This window comes from Theropithecus gelada, chromosome 3, assembly GCF_003255815.1.
Source record: "Theropithecus gelada isolate Dixy chromosome 3, Tgel_1.0, whole genome shotgun sequence".
NCBI lineage: Eukaryota > Metazoa > Chordata > Mammalia > Primates > Cercopithecidae > Theropithecus > Theropithecus gelada.
Window position 1 is genome coordinate 110831788 of NC_037670.1, and position 21245 is coordinate 110853032.

The window sequence follows — 21245 nt, forward strand, 5'->3', positions numbered from 1 at the left end:
AGATATCAGGATATCTGGACACTCCCAAGTCAGGGTCTGTTTAGTAAATATTATTAATTTGTGCCCTTAATAATAAACATCTAGAGGCTAGGAATGCCTACCTTTCTGAGAATGCAGCCCAACAAGTCTCAGCCTCATTTTCGTAGCCCTCATTCAAAATGGAGTTGCTCTGGTTAGAACATCTCTGACACCATCAGGGTTGGTTTCTTCTGATATCTCTCTCCTTGGTTTGTAGATGGCCATCTTTTCTTTGTGTCTTCACATGATCTTCCCTCTATATGTGTCTGTGTCCCAATCTCCTCTTCTTATAAGGACACAGTCAGATACAATTACAGTCACTCTAATGACCTCATTTTAATTTAATTACTTCCTGAAAGACCTTATCTCCAAATACAGTAACATTCAGAGGTACTGAGGATTAGGACTTTAACATATGAATGTTTGGGGGACACAATTCAACCAGTAACAGGAACTTAGATTGCATTGACATATTGATTTTCTCCCTGGTATTTCCATTCTCTTTGTCCTGTAGGTAGTTTTTTGAATAGTTAGGTTTTTTTGTTTGTTTGTTTATTGTTTCCTTATTTCTTAACTCTTATGACTTAAAAACCTGCCTGGTAAATAGTTTCTAAGCAGTGGTGCAAATTTATTGATATTTTTGGTAATGTTATTGATTAAAAAATATTTTAGATCCTTCTAAACCCAAGAAAAAAGAACATTCTAAAGCGAAACTGAAACTCTCTGTACTTCAACTTCCTCCTGCTTCTGTACTGGCACTCTGACACACCCTCAGAAAGAGCACTGGGAGAACAGAAGACCTCACAATTTAATGCCTTGATTTTTAAAAAAGAATCCTTACACTCATCTCTCCTAGCCATCAGATGAGGAATGAGACAGCAAAAGTTCAAATGGCCTGTTTCAAGTTTCTGATATAAAACAATGACTTTTTCAGAAAATCCTGGTAAGTAAACTGAATCATTAAACCTTTATTTGTTATGCCTTTGAGGAGACAGCTATTTTTTTAAACTTCAGCTGTACTTTTTATATAGCTATATGTTCGTCCATAAACCATTACTTATAAAAATACTAAAGTAATTAGAAAAATCAATGGATTAAATACATGTCAGTATATTTAACTGATAATAACTTTATAAGTGCTCTTCTAAAAAGAAATGTACCATTAAGTGTAATTAGGACGGTGGGAGGGTTTCTGATTGTGGCAGGCAGGCTTTGGAAAAGAGGACACAGAAACGAAGCAAACAGGGTCAGGAATTTAAGCACTGAAGATTCTAAAGGAAAACCTGTGATCTTGTGTAATTACACAAAATTCCGTCTTCATAATGTAAGACGTTAAAAATTTTACATTTTATCAAAGGTAATATTCTGCAGAGGCTAAATATTATTCTGTTAAAGTACTTCATTCACATATGTCTTATACAGCAATCTGGTTGAAAACTAAGAAAAAAAAAATGCAAAGTGTTCTTCAGGAAAATGAAACTAACTTGCTTGTGTGGCTTCTGACTGCCAGACTATGCGAGGAGGGTGTGGGTAGCCCCCTGGGCTACAGCCAGATTCTGAAGTGTTTTTCCCTATATCAGTTCTAAGAATCCTACAGAGCAGAACACCTCCCCAGGGCATGAGGGTCTCTCAAAGGTGGGGTGGGCAGCTGTGCTCGTTCCTGAGAATTTGCTGACTTGGTACTTCTTGCTGAACATCAAAGAGACAAAACTGGAGTGTTGAGGATGGCAACCTGCAACTCCTTTGTCAATAACCAACGTTGCAAAAGATAAGATTTGTGCTCACAATTGTTTCAAAACAGACACTGAGGGCCCCTAGAAAGCCAAGACTTATGTCAAGGCAATCACAAAATTTGTCCACACTAATCATGGTAATTTTGATTGTTACTTAGTTCCAACAGCATATATCCAGATGCTCTTAAAATTGTCCTAGCTAAAACAAAAGAAAAATTCTGGAGTCTGTTTTTTCCATCTTTAGGATTTCCAGAGAGAGAGAGAGACCGGTTAAATTTCTGAAAGAGGACACTGGCTAAAAGAAGGTATTGCATCTCACCCGAGCGGATTGTGTCTGTGGAAAACGTAAGCCCCTTGCCAGAAGAGCAGCTTCCCAGCAAAGGCAGCGGGTGAAAACAGCAGAGGTCTTAAGACACTGGGGACCTGGAGTCAAAAGGGACCTCCTCCAGGTAAAACGCAGTGTGAGAAATGGCCTCATTCGGTGACTGTAAGTGACAGCAGAAAGTTGGTAAGGTATATTCAGTAACTAGGGTATCTACAAAAACTGCAGGAGAAGATATATTCATTCATTTTGCTTTCCTTTTGGAAAAAACTTCCTTTTCATTCTTTGTGACCAGATGATAGAAGCTGGAGTTAGTTCTGGCCTAACGGGTAGCACAGTAAAGCGATTTCCCCAGATTTCTATCTGGAGTTTCAGCGAAGTGAAATAATTTCCCTAGGAAAATGAGGAAGTCCTTCGACCCACAGACATTGGTAGCTCAAGGCCTTTCAAATATTCATTACTTTTAACTACTTTAAGAAAATGTGTTACTCATTTAACAGATTTTTGTTAAGAAGCTATTATGTGCTAGGCAATGCCAGATAATGAACAAAATATAAAGAAATTTGTCCTTACGGAGTGCATAGAATAATGGGTGGGACAGAAAAGAAACAAAGTAAATAGGTTAAAATATATAAAATATTTGCTGCTTGTAAGTCTTAAGTAGATAAAAAAATGAAGCCAGAAAAGGGATAGGAAATGTTGGGAGATGGGATAAAGTTTTCAGTAGGCTGGCCAAATAGTGCCTTGCTGACAAGGTGACATTTGACAAAAGATGGCAACAAAGTGAGAGAGTGAACCCTGCTGGTATCCAAGGACATTCCAGGAAGGGAAAACAATTGTAGTGGCTGGAAACAGGGGCAGGTGCTTCCTTCAGGAAGCAACAATGAAGTCAGGTGACTGGGCCAGATTTAGAGGGAAAAATAAAAGACCTAATATCAAAGGGTTAACAGGGTACCAGGCTGTGTGAGGCCTTGTCAGATGGAAAGCCACAGACAGGGTTGGACACAACATTGATATGATGTTATTTACATTTTAACAAGGTCACTCTGGCTGCTTTTTTGAGAAGTCCCTGAAGGGATCAATAACAGCAAGAGGGAACATGGCAAGGAAGCTATTCCTGTAATCCAAGAGAGAGAAGAGGAGAGTTTGGACCAGGTGGTAGTGGTGATAGGTAGTCAAATTCTGGGTATATTTTGAAGATACACCCCATAGGGTTTGCTCTACATTGAATGTGGAATGCTGGAAGAGAGATAAAGTGTGCCTGCCACATACTTTTTGAGGTTTATTTGTTTTCTTAGAAGTATTTAAGTATACAAAGAGATGCTACCTAGAAGGGTATTCTTTTCACTATTCTTTCAAATTTTCTGTGTGTTTGAACATTTTCATAGTAGAAAGTTGGGGGGGGGGAATCTGTTTCACAAACATTTCCTAAGCAGCAGTCCAGTCTATTGCATTTTAATTGGTTGTGATATCATTGTTTTATGCAATACGTTCTCAACAAGTATATCCTCCGGCAAACTGAACAGAGACCAAGTCTGTTCTGCCTACAGCTCTGCTTCCTCATAGCTGCTTTCCAGAACGTGACTTTGGCAAATCATCAAGAAAGGGGAACTAATCTAAGGAATCCGGATCAAACAGCCTCATGAAGACTTATTTCATGTTTCTAATATAAAGAGAGAAGTTTTCAGAAAAGCCCTGCTAAGTTTCTAATCATTAAAGGTTTGTTTAATCAACTCTCCTTAAAAGCTGTCTTTTAAAACTAATTCTAAAAACTAAAACAGAACTTTGAAAATGAACATATTTGCAAGTGAGCATAAGCTATTTCTTATAAAAGGAATGAGAAATATCACTACTTTTATATAAGAATCAATAGATGTAACTTGTGCTGATTGCAGAATTTTTAAAAAAGAAACTTTCCAGCAAGCATGGCGAGGGTGCAGCATATTTCTACAGGTGGAAAGCTCTGGGGGTGAGGCTAAAAAACCTGAGTAAAACGTAGACCAGAAGATCAGGAATCCGAGCATGCAAAACCGTGTCGAAAATTGTAGCCATGTGCAGCTATGCCATACTCTGTCCTATAAATTACATTTAATTAAAGAATAAAACCCTCCAAGGTTTAGACTTTTATGCACAATAGCTTGTATAGAGACTATGGGAAGAAATACGTAATTTGAACATGCACTTCAAGAAAATAAAACTAACTTTTACTTTGCAGTTTCAGTTATACAGAGCATCAGAGCAGAGGTGGGCCTGCTGGGCTGCAGCTGGGATTCTGAGCATCCTTTCCTGGAGGTACGGAAAGTGAGTGAGTGAGTGAGTGAGTCCAGTGAGGTGAGTGAGCCCAGTGAGGCCCAGCCTCCTAAACATGAGGGTGAGCACCAGAGCTTGCCAAGGGCAGGCCAGTTTGATCCTTCCTGCTTAGTCTCTAAAGAGAGAAAAATAATAGTCCTTAGGCAGTAGATCCTGAAATTTATTGTCTGTAGGGGATCCATTCCAGGACCTGTGCAGATACCAAAACCTATACATGCTCAAATCCCTAATGTAAAATAGCAAGGTGTTTGCGTATAACCTATACATCCTCCTGTGTACTTTGAGTCATCTCTAGATTATTTATAATACCTAGTACAATGTCATATTATATGGTTGTTATACTGTATTATTTAGGGAATAGTGACAACAAAAACAAGTCTGTACATTTTCAGTACAGATGCAATTTTTTTTTCAAATATTTTCAATCTGTGGTTGGTTGAATCCACGATGTGGTACCCACTGATAGGGAGGGCCCAGTGTACAAATAAAGAGAACTCTGTGTTTCAAAATTATCCCAGAACAGAATAGATTTAAAGTGAAGGTCTTCTCCCCAGCTCCAACCAGAGCAGCTACACCTTTACCCATGTTAGATACAGCGTTTTCAGGTGCATTTCTTTCGAAGAAGCAGAACAAAAACAAGCAACAACTAAGACAACATTAGTTCTGGTCCGATTTTCATATATTATAAGTGGGAAAACAGGCTCACTGAGAGGAGACATAATTTAATCATGATATCATTTTTCTGATCACAACTCCTCCACCTTTCTACATACTATGTAGCTTTTTGCTAAACATGAAAGCCGTCATGTTTAAAACTATGCCTGCAGTCTAGGGTGTAAGGTTGAAGTCACAGAAAGAGCCAAAGAGTTATGTCAAAGCATTATGAAAATCTGTTGCCCAAATCATCTTCACCTGAATTAAATAACAGCTCCAACTACATATGGATTATAGACCATATAAGATGCTTATAATTGACAGAGGGCAAAATTCACATGAAAGTAATATTGAATACATAATATCTTCAAGTTATTATATATCTTCTCAGCTACCAACATAGGGGTGGGAAATTGTGGAATTCTGGCTGAGAAATATTTTTATGTTATATGTTATCATACTAACATATGATGTAGTAACAGAAGAAAAGTGAAGAAGCAGGTTGATGGGTAGGTGTGGTTTCAGGAGTTTGGAGAAGCTCTCTTTGGATTCCTTCAATTCTGCTGGTTTAAACAGGAAGCAAGGTGACCACGGTGAGGAGGTGTTGTAGGTTTGATGAGAGAGGAGAAACAATGAAATGATCATTTAGGAGAATAAGAGAGCGACTAAGGCAGAGAAATAGAGTATGGTAAATGAGAGCATTTAAGGTGAGACCAGTTATGGTATGGAGGCCATTATCCAGTCATGCTCCAGTCAGTGTGTGAAGGGCCATTGTCCAGCCGTGTTCCAGTCAGGGTGTGGAGTTTTTATCTTTGAACCACTGGGAAACCTCTAAGACAAGGTAAAGACAAAAAGACTCAAGGCTTAAGAAGCACAGATGCCAGTCACCCTGTTTAAGAAGGGTGTTTCTATCTCCCTGGTAGTTCCTGACAGAAGTCAATCAATAAAGAAGAAAGTGAGGGGAAGCTGTCATACTATCAGGTAACACAAAGACACAAAGACAAGCCCTCTGCTATCCCCCATGCCACCACCGGGCACACACAGTGTCTCTGGGCATGTAATGGTTGCTAAGCAGGAAATTCTTAAAATGCTGCTTCTTGTAGAGTGCTGGGGTCTATCAGAATTGCTGTAGTCACAGAAGAGAAAAATCTAAAGTTCTTCCTTACAGTATTTGGGGTGACCCAAAGAAAGGATGGGTAGCTTGAATTACTGAGAGAGGACACTGGCTAGGAGAAGATACTGCCTCACACCTAAACAGAGCCAGTCTATGGTGCATGGTAAGAGCATCTCCAGAGGAGGGTTTGTTGCCCAGAGCAGCAACAGCAGTTAAAACAGTGGAGGGTGACCCTGAAGCCCTGGGATTCCGGCTCACTGAGGACCTAGGGTAGAAAGAGATCTCCTCCGGGGAAAACCCTATCTGAGAAAAATGCTCACTCAGGGACTATAAGTGAGACATCAAAACCTGAGGAGAAGTGTTAGGAAACTGGAGCTTATAATAGGACATCAAGTCTCTCTAATTTGCCCGTTAGATGAAGAATAAAATGCTTACTGACTTTTCTTTTTGAAAAGTAAACTCTTTTCTTACTAATTATGACCAGCTAACCCAGATGCTGGAGTTGGTTTTGGTCTCATCGATGACAACATGAAGATATTTCCCAAATGCAATTCAATTGTTTCACTAATCTAAAAACGTTAATTTCCTCATTCAACAAATATTTATTGAGTGCTTATTTTATGTCAGGCCCTGGTGATTCATGCATGAATGACAGGCAAAAATGCCTCTTCTCATGGAGGTTATATTCCAGTTGCTGACACAGAATGAGAAATATAATTAAGTAAAATGTATAGTACATAAATCTAAAGTGAAAACTTGAAGCAGGGAAGAGCAATGGAAAGTGCTAGAGTAAGGACTGAAATTTTAAGAAAGATGAGCAAGAAAGGACTTATTGAATTTGAGTAAAGAGCTAAAAAGGTGAGGGTGTGAGCTATGTTGGCATCTGGAGGAACAGCATTCCAAGCAGAGGGAACAGGTAGTGTAAAGGCCTCGTGCAGCTGCATGGCTGGCATGTTTGAGGAACAGCAAGACAACTGGGCAGCTGGAGGGAAGTGAGCAGAAGTAATGAGGTCAAAAAGACAGAGGGGTGGACATATCATGTCAGACTTTATTTAAGGACTTTGGCTTTTACTCCCTGTGAGATGAGAAGTCAGATAAAAGTTTTGAGCAGAGGACACTAAGAGTCAGTGACATGATCACACTTGCATGTTTGAACAGGATCAGGTTGGCTGTTGTGTTGAAAATAGAGTGAATGGCATGGGGGTGGGGCAAAGCCAGAGTCAGACCAGGTAACAAAAACAATCCAGGAAAGAGATAATGGCCTAGAACAGAGTGGTAGCAGTAGGGATAGTGGGAAAGGGTGGAATTCTGGATATACTGTGAAGGTGTGGTTGAAAGTATTTGCTAATACAATGAGTGAAAAAAAAAAAAGCAGTCAAAAATGCTGCCAAGGTTTTTGCCTTGAACAACTGACAAGTCCCATTAACTTATCAGACTGTGGGAGGAGCAAGTTTGGAGTGGGAGGGGCAGATATCAGGAGACCGATTTTGGTTATGTTAGTTTTAGAAGGACTGTCATATATCTAGGTGAACATAGAGAAAGCAGATACATGGACATCATGGCAGAAGCCAGGCCTGATCATGTTAATTTGGAAGTCACAGGCATATAGATTGCATTTAAATGCAAGATAGATGAGATTTATAAGGAGAAACTCTAGATAGAACTCTAGATAGAAAAGAGGCTAGGTCTGAGAGGCACTTCAACATTTAGAGGTAGAGAGTTAAGGAAGAACCAGCAGAGGAAACTGAGAAGGACTAGCCAGAAAAGGAGGAGGAAAAATCAGGAAAGGTAGTGTCCCAAAAGCCTGCAAGGAGAGTGATCCAAGGAAAAGAGAGCAATCACTTGTTTCAAGTGCTGTTGCTCTGTCAAGAACTGTCTGTAGCAATGCCAAGTGCAATTTCAGTGGAGGAGTGAGGGCAAAGCCTGATTGGAGTGACTTCTAAAGTGAGTGGGAGAAGAGAAACAGGAAACGGAAAGCGTAGACAGATCTACTGTGATGAAAAGCAGAAATGTGGGTAAGAGTAGTTTCCAAAGAGTCTTGCTTAACATGAAAAACATAAACATGCTTGATTGCTGAAGGAGATCTAGTAGATGAGGAAAGACTGAAGAAGCCAAATAGAGAGGGGATACTTTCTGGAGCAACTTCCTGAATAGGTGAGAGGGATACAAGGGCTACTGCAAGTGGAGAGCTTGACCTCACTAGGCATACATTCTCTCACTAGGCAGAGAACAGAAACTAACATATGATGTAGTAACAGAAGAAAAGTGAAGAAGCAGGTTGATGGATAGATGTGGTTTCAGGAGTTTGGAGAAGCTCTCTTTGGATTCCTTCAATTCTGCCAGTTTAAACAGGAAGCAAGGTGACCGTGGTGAGGAGGTGTTGTAGGTTTCATGAGAGAGGAGAAACGATGAAATGATCATTTAAGAGAATAAGAGAGTGACTACTGCAAGTGGAGAGGTTGACTAAAGCAGAGAAAAAAATAAAGCGTGGTAGCTGAGAGCATTAAGGTGAGACCAGTCATGGTATGGAGGGCCATTGTACAGCCATATTCCAGTCAGGGTGTGGAGGGCCATTTTCCAGCATGCTCCAGTTAGGGTGTGAAGGACCACTCTCCAGCATGCTCAAGTCAGAGTGTGAAGGGCCACTGTTCAACATGCTACAGTCAGTGTGGAGGCCCATTGTCCAACCATGCTCCAGTCAGGGTGTGGAGGGCCATTGTCCAGTCATGTTCCAGTCAGGGTGTGGAGGGCCATTGTCCAGCCATGTTCCAGTCAGGGTGTGGAGGGCCACAGTTCAGCATGCTCCAGTCAGTGTGGAGGCCCATTGTCCAGCCATGTTCCAGTCAGGGTGTGGAGGGCCATTGTCCAGCCATGTTCCAGTCAGGGTATGGAGGGCCACCTCCAGCCATGCTCTGACAAGCTGTTGGCGACTGAGTGGTGGATGTAACTAGCATTGTAGTTTAACTGTGAGAGTGTACCAGAGAGGAGAAAAATAAGTGATGATGATGAATAATCAAAAAATATTAAGCCAGTAAAAGAGGAAAAGTGAAGCATGAACGGAGTGAGGAAAAGTGAGATGGTAGTAGAATCCATAGATCAAAGGTGTTGGTGTTAAAGAAATACTTACTAGTGTTTGAGCACTAAAGGCAGTGGGCCTGAGGGGCAAGAGACGGTAGGGACAGGGAAGTGTTTGAAACAGAGAGGATGGAGGGCTTGTAGTTCTCAGTAACTGTATTTGTTGGCTAGAGCTGCCATAACAAAGTAGCACAGAGTCACTTCAACAACAGAGATGTATTATCTCAGAATCCTTGCGACTAGAAGTCCAAGATCAAGGTATTGGCAGGGTGGGTTCCTTCTGAGGGCTACCAGGGAGAATTTCTTCCATGCCTCTCACAGTAGCATGCTGGCAATCTTTGGTGATTCTTGGCTTGTAGAAACATCACACTGACCTCTGCCTTCGTCTTCATATACTGTTCTCCCTGTGTGTAAGCAAGCCTCTGTGCCCAAGTTTCCCCTTTTTACAAAAACCTCAGTCATATTGGATTAGGGTCCACTATAATAACTTCATGTCAGTTAATTACATTTACAACAATCCTGTCTCCAAATAAAGTCACATTCTAAGGTGCTGGAGGTTAGGACTTCAGCGCACGAATTTTGGCATGATATAATTCAATCCATAATAGTAATGGTAAGGTCAAGGATATGACCATGGGAATAGAGGTGAGTTGATGTCAAGATAAAAGTCAATCGGGTGAGAGGCCACTGTATTGGAAGAATCAGTGACATGTCTATTGAGCCACCAATAATTATGACAGAAATGGTATCTGAGGACACAAGTGTCCTCTTCCCTTCAGCTTCCTACATTTTAATACAAAATGTATTAAAATGTCTAAAAATGTATAAAATACATAAAAAGTAAGTATTCAGCAAATTTTCAAAGTATGAAATATCTTAAGACTAAGGTTTAGAATACTATGGTAGTTATCTCATATGTAATGACTTCAAAAAAATTTTCATTAAGGATGTTTATTAATAACTGCTTATACTATTGGTTTTATATAATGCTTGTAAACAGGTGAGGCAGGGCCCCTCTGTCAGTCTTACCTGAGATGACACTTAGGGCCTCTGCAGGGCAGATGGGAAGATCAGGGATGAGCTTACCAGGCTCCCAGGCTCCATCTGCCCAGGAGTACTCTATGGCAGGCCCAGTGCTCTGGCTCTGGGTACAGGAGTAGGAACTGCCCACTGCTGGAACAGCACTATGTCATAGCCCTTAGACCCAGTAAAGGAGCCTTTGGCAGGTCCACCAGGTAGATATTTCTTATTTCCTAACTCTGTCCTCCAGGCTTTCTCCCTCACTTGCCTCTCACATGACTCCAGCAGTTCCCTTAACTTCACCTGCCCAGTGTTCCCACCTTCTTCCTCCTCACATATCCCAGGGCTAGACTCCTTCTTGTGTCTGACAAAAAGCACTACCACACTGTCAGTATAAACTTTTGAGTGTGAGTGCGTGTGTGTGTATGTGTGTGACTTATTTCATTTTTTTATCTTCTCCAATGGACAATAAATATCATGAAAGAGCTTCACATCTGTTTTGATTATCACTGTTTTTACTGAGCATGATGCCTGGTACATAATAGGTGCTCATTAAATATGTGTTGAATGAATGAACGGATTACACTATTTAAGATAAATAACACTTATGTCTAGTTACAATATATGGGCTAATTTTTGTGGGACCTCCTAAGACCCACAAGTGACTTCTGTCTACACTGCAGATGAACTGAATTGATTACCTAAAATATGTTTATAGTGTTCATTGTGCCAGTTGCTCATGGTTCTGCTAATTGGCCCAGGACTAGTTGTGATCCACAGACTGAAGCCAGAGTAAGCAAGAGAATTCAAGGCACTAAGACAACCAGGAACAGTTTTATCAAGGCAAGTGGAAGCTGCTAGGCTCAGTGGTTGCATGCCTGTAGTTGGGGTAAATCATCCTGGTGCAAATACAGTATTCACACCACAAATGTGTAGTGCAAGTTTCCTCTGTGGCCAATCACAGGGCTGCAAGTTGAAGCCCCAGTTTAGCTTATTCTCCATGCATAATTTCAAGGGGACTTTCTGGTGAACTTTTCTAAGAAGCTCCAAGTACAGATGGTTCAAATTTGCAGTTTGGCTAGACTTTGTCACTGGCTGTACATTAAATTTTTTAAAAAAACTTAGGTTCCTTAAAGCTAAGGAACCTAAAACTTACAAAGCGTTTAAAACAGCAGTCCCCAACCTTTTCGGAACCAGGAACTGGCTTCATGGGAGACAATTTTTCCACGGGGTAGTGAGGAATGGTTTTGAGTTGATTCAAGGGCATTACATTTTGTGTGCATTTTATTTCTATTATTATTACACTGTAACACATAATGAAATTATTATACAACTCACCATAATGTAGACTCAGTGGGAGCCCTGAGCTTGTTTTCCTGCAACTAGATGGTCCCATCTGGGGTGATGGGAGAGAGTGACTGATCATCAGGCACTAGATTCTCATAAGGAGGGTGCAGCCTGGATCCCTCACATGCACAGTTCACAACAGGGTTTTCACTCCTATAAGAAACTAATGCCACCACTGATCTGATGGGATGTGGAGCTCAGGCAGTAATGCAAGCTATGGGGAGAAGCTGTAAATACAGATGAAGCTTTGCCAGCTCACCCGCCAGCCAGTCACCTCTTGCTGTGCAGCCCAGTTTCTAACAGGTTAGAGACTGATACTGGTCCAGGTCACCAGATTTGGGGACCCCTGGTTTAAAATGCTTGTATTTTCTCTTTTTATAGTTTAGTCTAGTACTTTTGTTTCATTTGATCTTTTAATGTTGTTTTGTCTATCCTTAAAATAGTCTCACTTTCTGGGTTTTCTGTTTACTTAAACTAATTAATTGATTTACCTTTTAAATTCTGATTCAGTAGGTCTAAGTAGGGGCCTGAGAATTTACATTTCTAGCCAGCTTCTAAGTGATGCTGATGCTGCTGGTCTGGAGACCACACCTTGAGAACCACTGCTGTTGGTCTTATCTGCACAATAGATGCACCAAGGCAAATTTTTAAAAGTACTAATGCCTGAAAACACCACCCTCACTCCCTCAACCAACTAATGCAGTCTGAGGTGTGGAACGCCAAGTGATTCTAATGTTTAACTGAGGTTGAGAACCCCTGTTCTAGGAGTCCAAAATAGGCAGGTCTTGCCATTCATCAAAGTACATAATTATAGGACCTTCATTAGCCTCCTATCAATATTTTGGGAGAAAATGGCTCTAACAAAATTAAAAATTCATACTATGTTCCGTATTTAGTTTCAGGGAGCCCAGCTTGAATTACAGCTAGTCTCTTCTGGTACCTCCCCAGAGCACAAGAATTAGCCAATCAAATCAATTATCCTGACATTTTGCTACCAAGTTCCTCCAAACCCTAACCTTGTGGCCTAATAGCTTGAGTTCCAAAAGAAAACAGATGATTATTTTACCAACTGCTCCGTTACTATGTAACAAAGATAGTCAGCTGTGGGTTTCTGTTCCTTAACCCACCTCTACCTATCCAGTTTCATTATTTTAAAGTATATTTGCAATATTCCTATATGCTATGGGAACCAATTTCTATGTTACTTAAGATTCTGGTTTTAAGTTACAAAAACCCAACTTTCACCAAGTTAAGCTAAAAGGGAGAATTATTATAAGGCTAAAAGGCGTGTCACCTAGTTAGCAGCTACAGCTTATTTCATAATTACAATTAGAGTCACCTAAGAAACAAGGGTATGAATTAGGGTGGTAAAACAGCTAAAGTAAGTATCAAGCAGTTTTAAGAGTCAGCCTTGAGCAATATTATACATATACATATGTATCTTCTATATGATAATGTATACATAATTGACTGTATGATCTTAATACAGTATAATTCTAAAATACTATTATATTGCTTTTTCTCAGGAAGAAGTTGAAGCTTTGATATGAGTAAACAAGTATCTCTACCTGAAATTATTAAAGACTGGACCAAAGAGCATGTGAAAAAATGGGTAACTGATGACCTTAAGATTAATGAGCAATATGGACAAATTCTGCTCAGTGAAGAAGTGACAGGATTAGTCCTGCAGGAATTAACTGAGAAGGACCTTATAGAAATGGGGCTACCACGGGGTCCAGCACTTTTGATAAAACGTTCATATAACAAATTGAATAGTAAGTCCCCTGAAAGTGACAATCATGATCCTGGACAATTAGATCATTCAAAACCGTCCAAAAGAGAACACCAAAAAGATCCAAAACAGACCAAAAAGGAAGAAGAAAATTCAACGTCATCCAATATTGATTATGATCCCAGAGAGGTCAGAGATATCAAAGAACGAGAATCAATTCTTGTGAAAGAAAATGTGTTAGAAGAAGTAGCAAATGCTAAAGACAAGAAAAAGGGTGAGCTAAAACCTGAACAATTGACTTGTATGCCATATCCTTTTGATCAGTTCCATGACAGCCATCGCTACATAGAACATTATACTCTACAACCTGAAACAGGAGCACTCAATCTCATTGATCCAATACATGAGTTCAAAGCTCTCACAAACACAGAAACAGCCACAGAAGCGGACATTAAGATGAAATTCAGCAATGAAGTCTTCCGATTTGCATCAGCTTGTATGAATTCACGCACCAATGGCACCATCCATTTTGGAGTCAAGGACAAACCCCATGGAGAAATTGTTGGTGTGAAAATCACCAGTAAGGATGCCTTCATTGACCACTTCAATCTAATGATCAAAAAGTATTTTGAAGAAAGTGAGATCAATCAAGCCAAGAAGTGTATTCGGGAGCCAAGGTTTGTGGAAGTCCTTCTGCAGAACAATATGCCATCTGACAGATTTGTCATTGAAGTCGATATTATTCCAAAACACTCTATATGTAAAGATAAGTATTTCTACATTCAGATGCAAATTTGTAAAGATAAAATATGGAAACAAAATCAAAATCCTTCACTGTTTGTAAGAGAAGGGGCTAGCTCTAGGGATATCCTGGCCAATTCCAGGCAACGGGATATAGATTTCAAAGAATTTTTACAAAATTTAAAGTCACTGGTGGCATCTAGAAAAGAGGCTGAAGAAGAGTATGGAATGAAGGCAATGAAGAAGGAGAGTGAAGGACTAAAGCTGGTTAAACTTCTCATAGGAAACCGAGACTCACTGGATAATTCATACTATGACTGGTACATTCTTGTAACAAATAAATGCCATCCGAACCAAATAAAGCACTTAGATTTTTTAAAGGAAATTAAATGGTTTGCTGTGTTGGAGTTTGATCCTGAATCTGCGACCAATGGAGTGGTCAAAGCTTACAAAGAAAGCCGAGTGGCAAACCTTCACTTTCCAAATCAGTATGAAGACAAGACAACTAACATGAGGGAGAAGATTTCTGCTCTTAATCTTTACCAACAGCCCAGCTGGATTTTCTGCAATGGCAGATCAGACCTGAAAAGCGAGATATATAAACCTCTAGAACCACATTTATGGCAGAGAGAAAGAGCTTCAGAAGTCAGGAAACTAATTTTATTTCTCACAGATGAAAATATAATGACAAGAGGAAAATTTTTGGTAGTGTTTCTATTACTCTCTTCAGTGGAAAGCCCAGGAGATCCACTCATTGAAACTTTCTGGGCTTTCTATCAAGCTCTCAAAGGAATGGAAAATATGTTGTGTATCTCTGTGAATTCACATATTTATCAACGATGGAAAGATCTACTACAAACAAGAATGAAGATGGAAGATGAATTAACAAACCACAGTATTTCCACATTAAATATAGAACTGGTAAACAGCACTATCCTTAAACTAAAATCGGTGACTCAGTCATCAAGAAGGTTTTTGCCCGCCCGTGGATCTTCTTCAGTTATCCTAGAGAAAAAGAAAGAGGATGTCTTGACTGCACTAGAAATCCTCTGTGAAAATGAGTGTGGAGACACAGACATCGAGAAAGACGAATCTAAATTCCTGGAGTTTAAGAAATCAAAAGAAGAACACTTTTATCGAGGTGGCAAAGTATCCTGGTGGAACTTCTATTTTTCTTCTGAAAACTATTCTTCAGATTTTGTTAAAAGGGACAGTTATGAAAAGCTTAAAGATTTAATACAGTGCTGGGCAGAGTCTCCTAAACCAATATTTGCAAAAATCATCAATCTTTATCATCATCCAGGCTGTGGGGGTACCACACTGGCTATGCATGTTCTCTGGGACTTAAAGAAAAACTTCAGATGTGCTGTGTTAAAAAACAAAACAACTGGTTTTGCAGAAATTGGAGAGCAAGTGATCGATCTGGTCACCTATGAGGCAAAGAGCCATCAGGATTACATTCCTGTGCTCCTCCTTGTGGATGATTTTGAAGAACAAGAAAATGTCTACTTTCTACAAAATGCCATCCATTCTGTTTTAGCAGAGAAGGATTTGCGATATGAAAAAACATTGGTAATCATCTTAAACTGCATGAGATCCCAGAATCCAGATGAAAGTGCAAAATTGGCAGACAGTATTGCACTAAATTACCAACTTTCTTCCAAGGAACAAAGAGCTTTTGGGGCCAAACTGAAGGAAATTGAAAAGCAGCACAAGAACTGTGAAAACTTTTATTCCTTCATGATCATGAAAAGCAATTTTGATGAAACATATATAGAAAATGTAGTCAGGAATATCCTAAAAGGACAGGATGTTGACAGCAAGGAAGCACAACTCATTTCCTTCCTGGCTTTACTCAATTCTTATGTCACTGATTCTACAATTTCAGTTTCACAGTGTGAAATATTTTTGGGAATCATATACACTAGTACACCCTGGGAACCTGAGAGCTTAGAAGACAAGATGGGAACTTATTCTACACTTCTAATAAAAACAGAAGTTGCAGAATATGGGAGATACACAGGTGTGCGTGTCATTCACCCTCTGATTGCCCTGTACTGTCTAAAAGAACTGGAAAGAAGCTATCACTTGGATAAATGTCAAATTGCATTGAATATATTAGACGAGAATTTATTCTATGATTCTGGAATAGGAAGAGACAAATTTCAACATGATGTTCAAACTCTTCTGCTTGTAAGACAGCGCAAGGAGTATGGAGATGAAACAGACACTCTGTTTTCCCCATTAATGGAAGCTTTACAGAATAAAGACATTGAAAAGGTCTTGAGTGCAGGAAGCAGACGATTCCCACAAAATGCATTCATTTGTCAAGCCTTAGCAAGACATTTCTACATCAAAGAGAAGGACTTTAACACGGCTCTGGACTGGGCACGTCAGGCCAAAATGAAAGCACCTAAAAATTCCTATATTTCAGATACCCTTGGTCAAGTCTACAAAAGCGAAATCAAATGGTGGTTGGATGGGAACAAAAACTGTAGGAGCATTACTGTTAATGACCTAACACATCTCCTAGAAGCTGCCGAAAAAGCCTCAAGAGCTTTCAAAGAATCCCAAAGGCAAACTGATAGTAAAAACTATGAAACCGAGGAATGGTCACCACAGAAGTCCCAGAGACGATATGACATGTATAATACAGCTTGTTTCTTGGGTGAAATAGAAGTTGGTCTTTACACTATCCAGATTCTTCAGCTCACTCCCTTTTTCCACAAAGAAAATGAATTATCCATAAAAACTATGGTGCAATTTTTATCAGGAAAATGGACCATTCCTCCTGATCCCAGAAACGAATATTATTTGGCTCTTAGCAAGTTCACATCCCACCTAAAAACTTTACAATCAGATCTGAAAAGGTGCTTTGACTTTTTTATTGATTATATGGTTCTTCTGAAAATGAGGTATACCCAAAAAGAAATCGTAGAAATCACGTTAAGCAAGAAAGTCAGTCGTTGTTTCAGGAAATACACAGAACTTTTCTGTCATTTGGATCCATGTCTATTACAAAGTAAAGAGAGTCAATTACTCCAGGAGGAGAATTGCAGGAAAAAGCTAGAAGCTCTGAGAGCAGATAGGTTTGCTGGACTCTTGGAATATCTTAATCCAAATTTCAAAAATGCTGCAACCACCATGGAAATTATAGTGGATGAATATGCCTTCCTACTGAAGCAAAACTCAAATAAGCGCATGACAAATGAGAAACAAAATTCCATTTTGGCCAACATTATTCTCAATTGTCTAAAGCCCAGCTCCAGATTCATTCAACCACTTACCATACTAAAAAAGCAACTCCGAGAGGTCTTGCAATTTGTAGGACTAAGTCATCAATATCCAGACCCTTATTTCTTGGCCTGCCTCCTGTTCTGGCCACAAAATCAAGAGCTAGATCAAGATTCCAAACTAATAGAAAAGTATGTTTCATCCTTAAATAGATCCTTCAGGGGACAGTACAAGCGCATGTGCAGGTCCAAGCAGGCAAGCACACTTTTCTATCTGGGCGAAAGGAGGGGTCTCAACAGTATTGTTCACAAGGCCGAAATAGAGCAGTACTTTGATAAAGTACAAAATACAAATTCCCTCTGGCACAGTGGGGATGTGTGGAAAAAAAATGAAGTCAAACACCTCCTGTGTCGTCTAAATGGTCAGGCTGAAGGCAAGCTAATCTCTATAGAATACGGAACAGAGGAAAAAATTAAAATACCAGTAATATCTGTTTATTCAGGTCCACTCAGAAGTGGTAGGAACATAGAAAGAGTGTCTTTCTACCTAGGATTTTCCATTGAAGGCCCTCTGGCATATGATATAGAAGTAATTTAAGAAAATACATCAACTGTAGTTCAAATACGTTTATTTATATCTTTATTATTTTATTCCCTCTCTCTATTCTCATGGCATTTTCATGACATTATTGGCTAACCTCTAATCATAGATTTTGCTTTTGCTTCCCTGAAAGAATTGTAAGCCTTTTTGAGATATGAAATATGCCTGCACACAGAGCTTGGCACACAGTCAATCGTTTAATGTTTTAAATATGCATTTTCAGACTCAAATAATGAAGAAGTTTCATTGGTATCCACTGGTCACATCATAACTGGTTATAGGGCAATAAAATATGTGTTAAATTCAATTGCCTTTATACGTTTTCTGAATTATTTCTTCACTGTGACAGCAAAGATTTAAATAAGATGAATGTAAAAGAGAAAGCTTATTGGACTCAAACCCACAGATGGACACCAGAGTTCCACTTACCTCATCTTGGTATCAATAAAAACTCATGTGGAAGGTAAATATGTTGCTCCCCATCCTCCATATAACACTTTCTCCAACACACACACACACACACTCCTTGTACCCCTTGCCCTTCTCCTAGCTCATGGCTTCAGGAGAGAGAAGAGTTCAAAAAATAAAGCAATCATAAACTTGAACTCTCTCCATTCTCTTCTTTCCATTTACAGGAGAATCTCTTCCTTTAAGCCATTTTTGTCTCCTGTGAATACCGCCTTATCTCCACCTCTTCCTTAGATCCCATCTCTCCTGGCTTCTTTTTTCCATTCATTACCCTCTTTGTTCCCTTTACTTCTCAACCTGTGCTATACACGTGCTGTTATCTCTGTTGAGATTGCCTTATTTCCATTTAACATTCTCTCTCCTGCTATTCTGATTTGTCATTCACAACTGAGTTCAAGAGTCATGTCCACCAGGAAGTCTTCCAAGACCACCATCATTCCTGACTGATTAGAGGGCTTCCTCATGGTAATATGTGTTCTCAAGTTTTCAGTGTCAAGGAATGCCATTCCAGACACTCATTCTCAGATGCACAATAGCCAGAAGAGTCTCAAGCAGCATTCAATAGCTTGGAATTTAAGAGCTATACATTGCCTATAAAGTGAAACATAGGCTAATATAGATTAAATTGAATATTGAAATAACAAATATGTTTACTTATCCACATATTTGTACTCTTTGTAATGTAACTTAGATATTCTGGACTCCAAACCCAATTCTTCTTATCATCAAGAAGTCTATGCTCCATCAGGGTTCTTCTGGCCTATATTTCTATGAATCTGGGCAATGCTCACACGGTCCAGAACATGTCCCTCTTTCTGAAAGCTGTGTCTGCTGCTGGTCCTGCTCCAAACAGTTGCCTCCTTCTTCTGCAGTCCACCAGTCCATACAGTAACAGGATCTCCCAAGTGGCTATACTCCCCAAGGTGTTCATCGGCCTGTGAACATAGGCCTGACCCTTATTTCTTTTAAACTTCCCTACTGTACTATAACATTTAGTAAGACATAACTAAAGGCTTGATGTAGAGAAAAAAGTTATAATGAAAGGAGAAAAAACTACTAAATATTCCTGCTAACCATAACTATCTTTACAGTTAATAATTCTGGCCCCACGGTGAGGTATCTTAGAGAGCTTCTTTCTCCTTAGCCCCCATTTCAACATCCATGCTATAGAGTGATCTTTTCTCATTCTCTTGAATGAAACAATCCCTAAACGTGAATGCTTGACTCAGAGAGTAGGATGCAAACCCTTTGACACCCCCAGAAAAAAATTCATTCTTCCTGAAAAGAAATGTAATGTAATATGCAGAATGTCACCCTACCCTCAATGAGGAGAAGGTCTTACATTACTCTGCAGAGAAGTTTATGAACCTCAAAAATCTGAGACAGGTCTCAGTTAATTTAGAAAGTTTATTTTGCCAAGGTGGAGGATGTGCACCTGTTACACAGCCTCAGAAGGTCCTGATAACATTTTCCCAAGGCACACAGCTTGGTTTTTATATATTTTAGGGAGACATGAGACATCAATCAATATATGTAAGAGGTACATTGGTTCCATCCAGAAAGGAGGGACAACTCAAGAAGGGAGGGGGCTTCCAGGTCACAGGTAGGTGAGAGACAAACAGTTGCATTCTTTTCAGTTTCTGATTAACCTTTCCAAAGAAGGCAATCAGATATGCATTTTCCTCAGTGAGCAGAGGGATGACTTTGAATAGAATGGAAAGCAGGTTTGCCCTAAGCAGTTCCCAGCTTGACTTTTCCTTTTGGGTTAGTGATTTTGGGGGCCCCAAGATTTTCAAGATTTACTTTCCTTTCACATTTCCCCCCTTTTCTTTTTTAAAATCTTTGGAGAAAGCATTTTAGAAGAAAATGAGTCTCTGGTCTCAGGTTTCATCTGGCCTCTCATGGCTAATATGGTTTATTCCTAGACAGTTAGGTCCCAAGTTATTAGGAAAGCTCATTTTTAGCAAGTTGGGAAGTCTCACATCCTATGCAGAGAAAACAGGGGGGGAGAGAAAAACAGCAAGAAATAAAAGAACAATCCTGGTAAATCGATATAGTCCACATTACTCTGAAGCCCATACATCAGTAGGCAGGTTTGAAAGTGACTTACTTATGTAAACAGGTTGCTGTTATTTTCTTCTGAAGTTTAAGTTATCTAGCATCAGTTCACAGGGCTTTACAAAAACACAGCTTAGTTTTCAGTGACTCCAAATGAGGAAAAATGAGAGAAAAAGAAGGGGAAAAAAATGAAAACATTATTTTGAAGACTTTTAGCCAAAAAACATTATAATGCAGTCCAAATTGTAGAAAATAATAAAAATTGAAAAACGTTAGGCAAGACTAGAATCCAACAATAGTTTTTGAAACATAATTTTTCTCTCTCCAGTTTCCCGTTTTTGCTACAGACACATCATGGTAGAACTGATTTGCTTTATTGTACTTAGCCAGATTATTTATATAAAGTGCAGCAAGAACAATTATTTTTCACATAGGCTTTTTAAATTGACTTTGATGGAACTATATTCCATAGAAGGCATCTCAGACCAGCCTTTGTTTTTTGTTTTTTGGGTGTGTTTTGAGACAGTCTCACTCTGTCACCCAGGCTGGAGTCAAGTGGTGCAGTCTCGGCTCACTGCAACCTCTGCCTTCTAGATTCAAGTGATTCTCCTGCCTCAAGCTACCCAGCCATGTTTTGTACCATCAAATACCTATGAGTTGGGTGAATTCTTCTCCCCTTGCAGTCCCAAGATAACTTGGGGCCCTGGGCCTGTCATAAAGTGACATTCTTTATTTACCACAGTTCAGGAACCCTGTACAGGGACTGTGTAGACAAGGTATAAGGCCAGTTTTCCCAAAAATCTTTTACTGGCTCTATAG

At 39.6% G+C, this 21245-nt stretch overlaps 1 protein-coding gene across 1 annotated transcript; it reads left to right on the top strand.

The window, feature by feature from the left end:
- Positions 1-12973: 12973 nt before the first annotated feature.
- On the top strand, positions 12974-18207 carry SAMD9L (sterile alpha motif domain containing 9 like). Its single transcript, XM_025381230.1, has one exon. The coding sequence runs from the start codon at positions 13140-13142 to the stop codon at positions 17895-17897; it is 4758 nt and encodes a 1585-aa protein (XP_025237015.1). The 5' UTR covers positions 12974-13139; the 3' UTR covers positions 17898-18207.
- Positions 18208-21245: the final 3038 nt, after the last annotated feature.

Bases quoted from the DNA above. Each gene is read 5' to 3' on its own strand.
- SAMD9L (XM_025381230.1), top strand. From the start codon at position 13,140: ATGAGTAAACAAGTATCTCTACCTGAAATTATTAAAGACTGGACCAAA.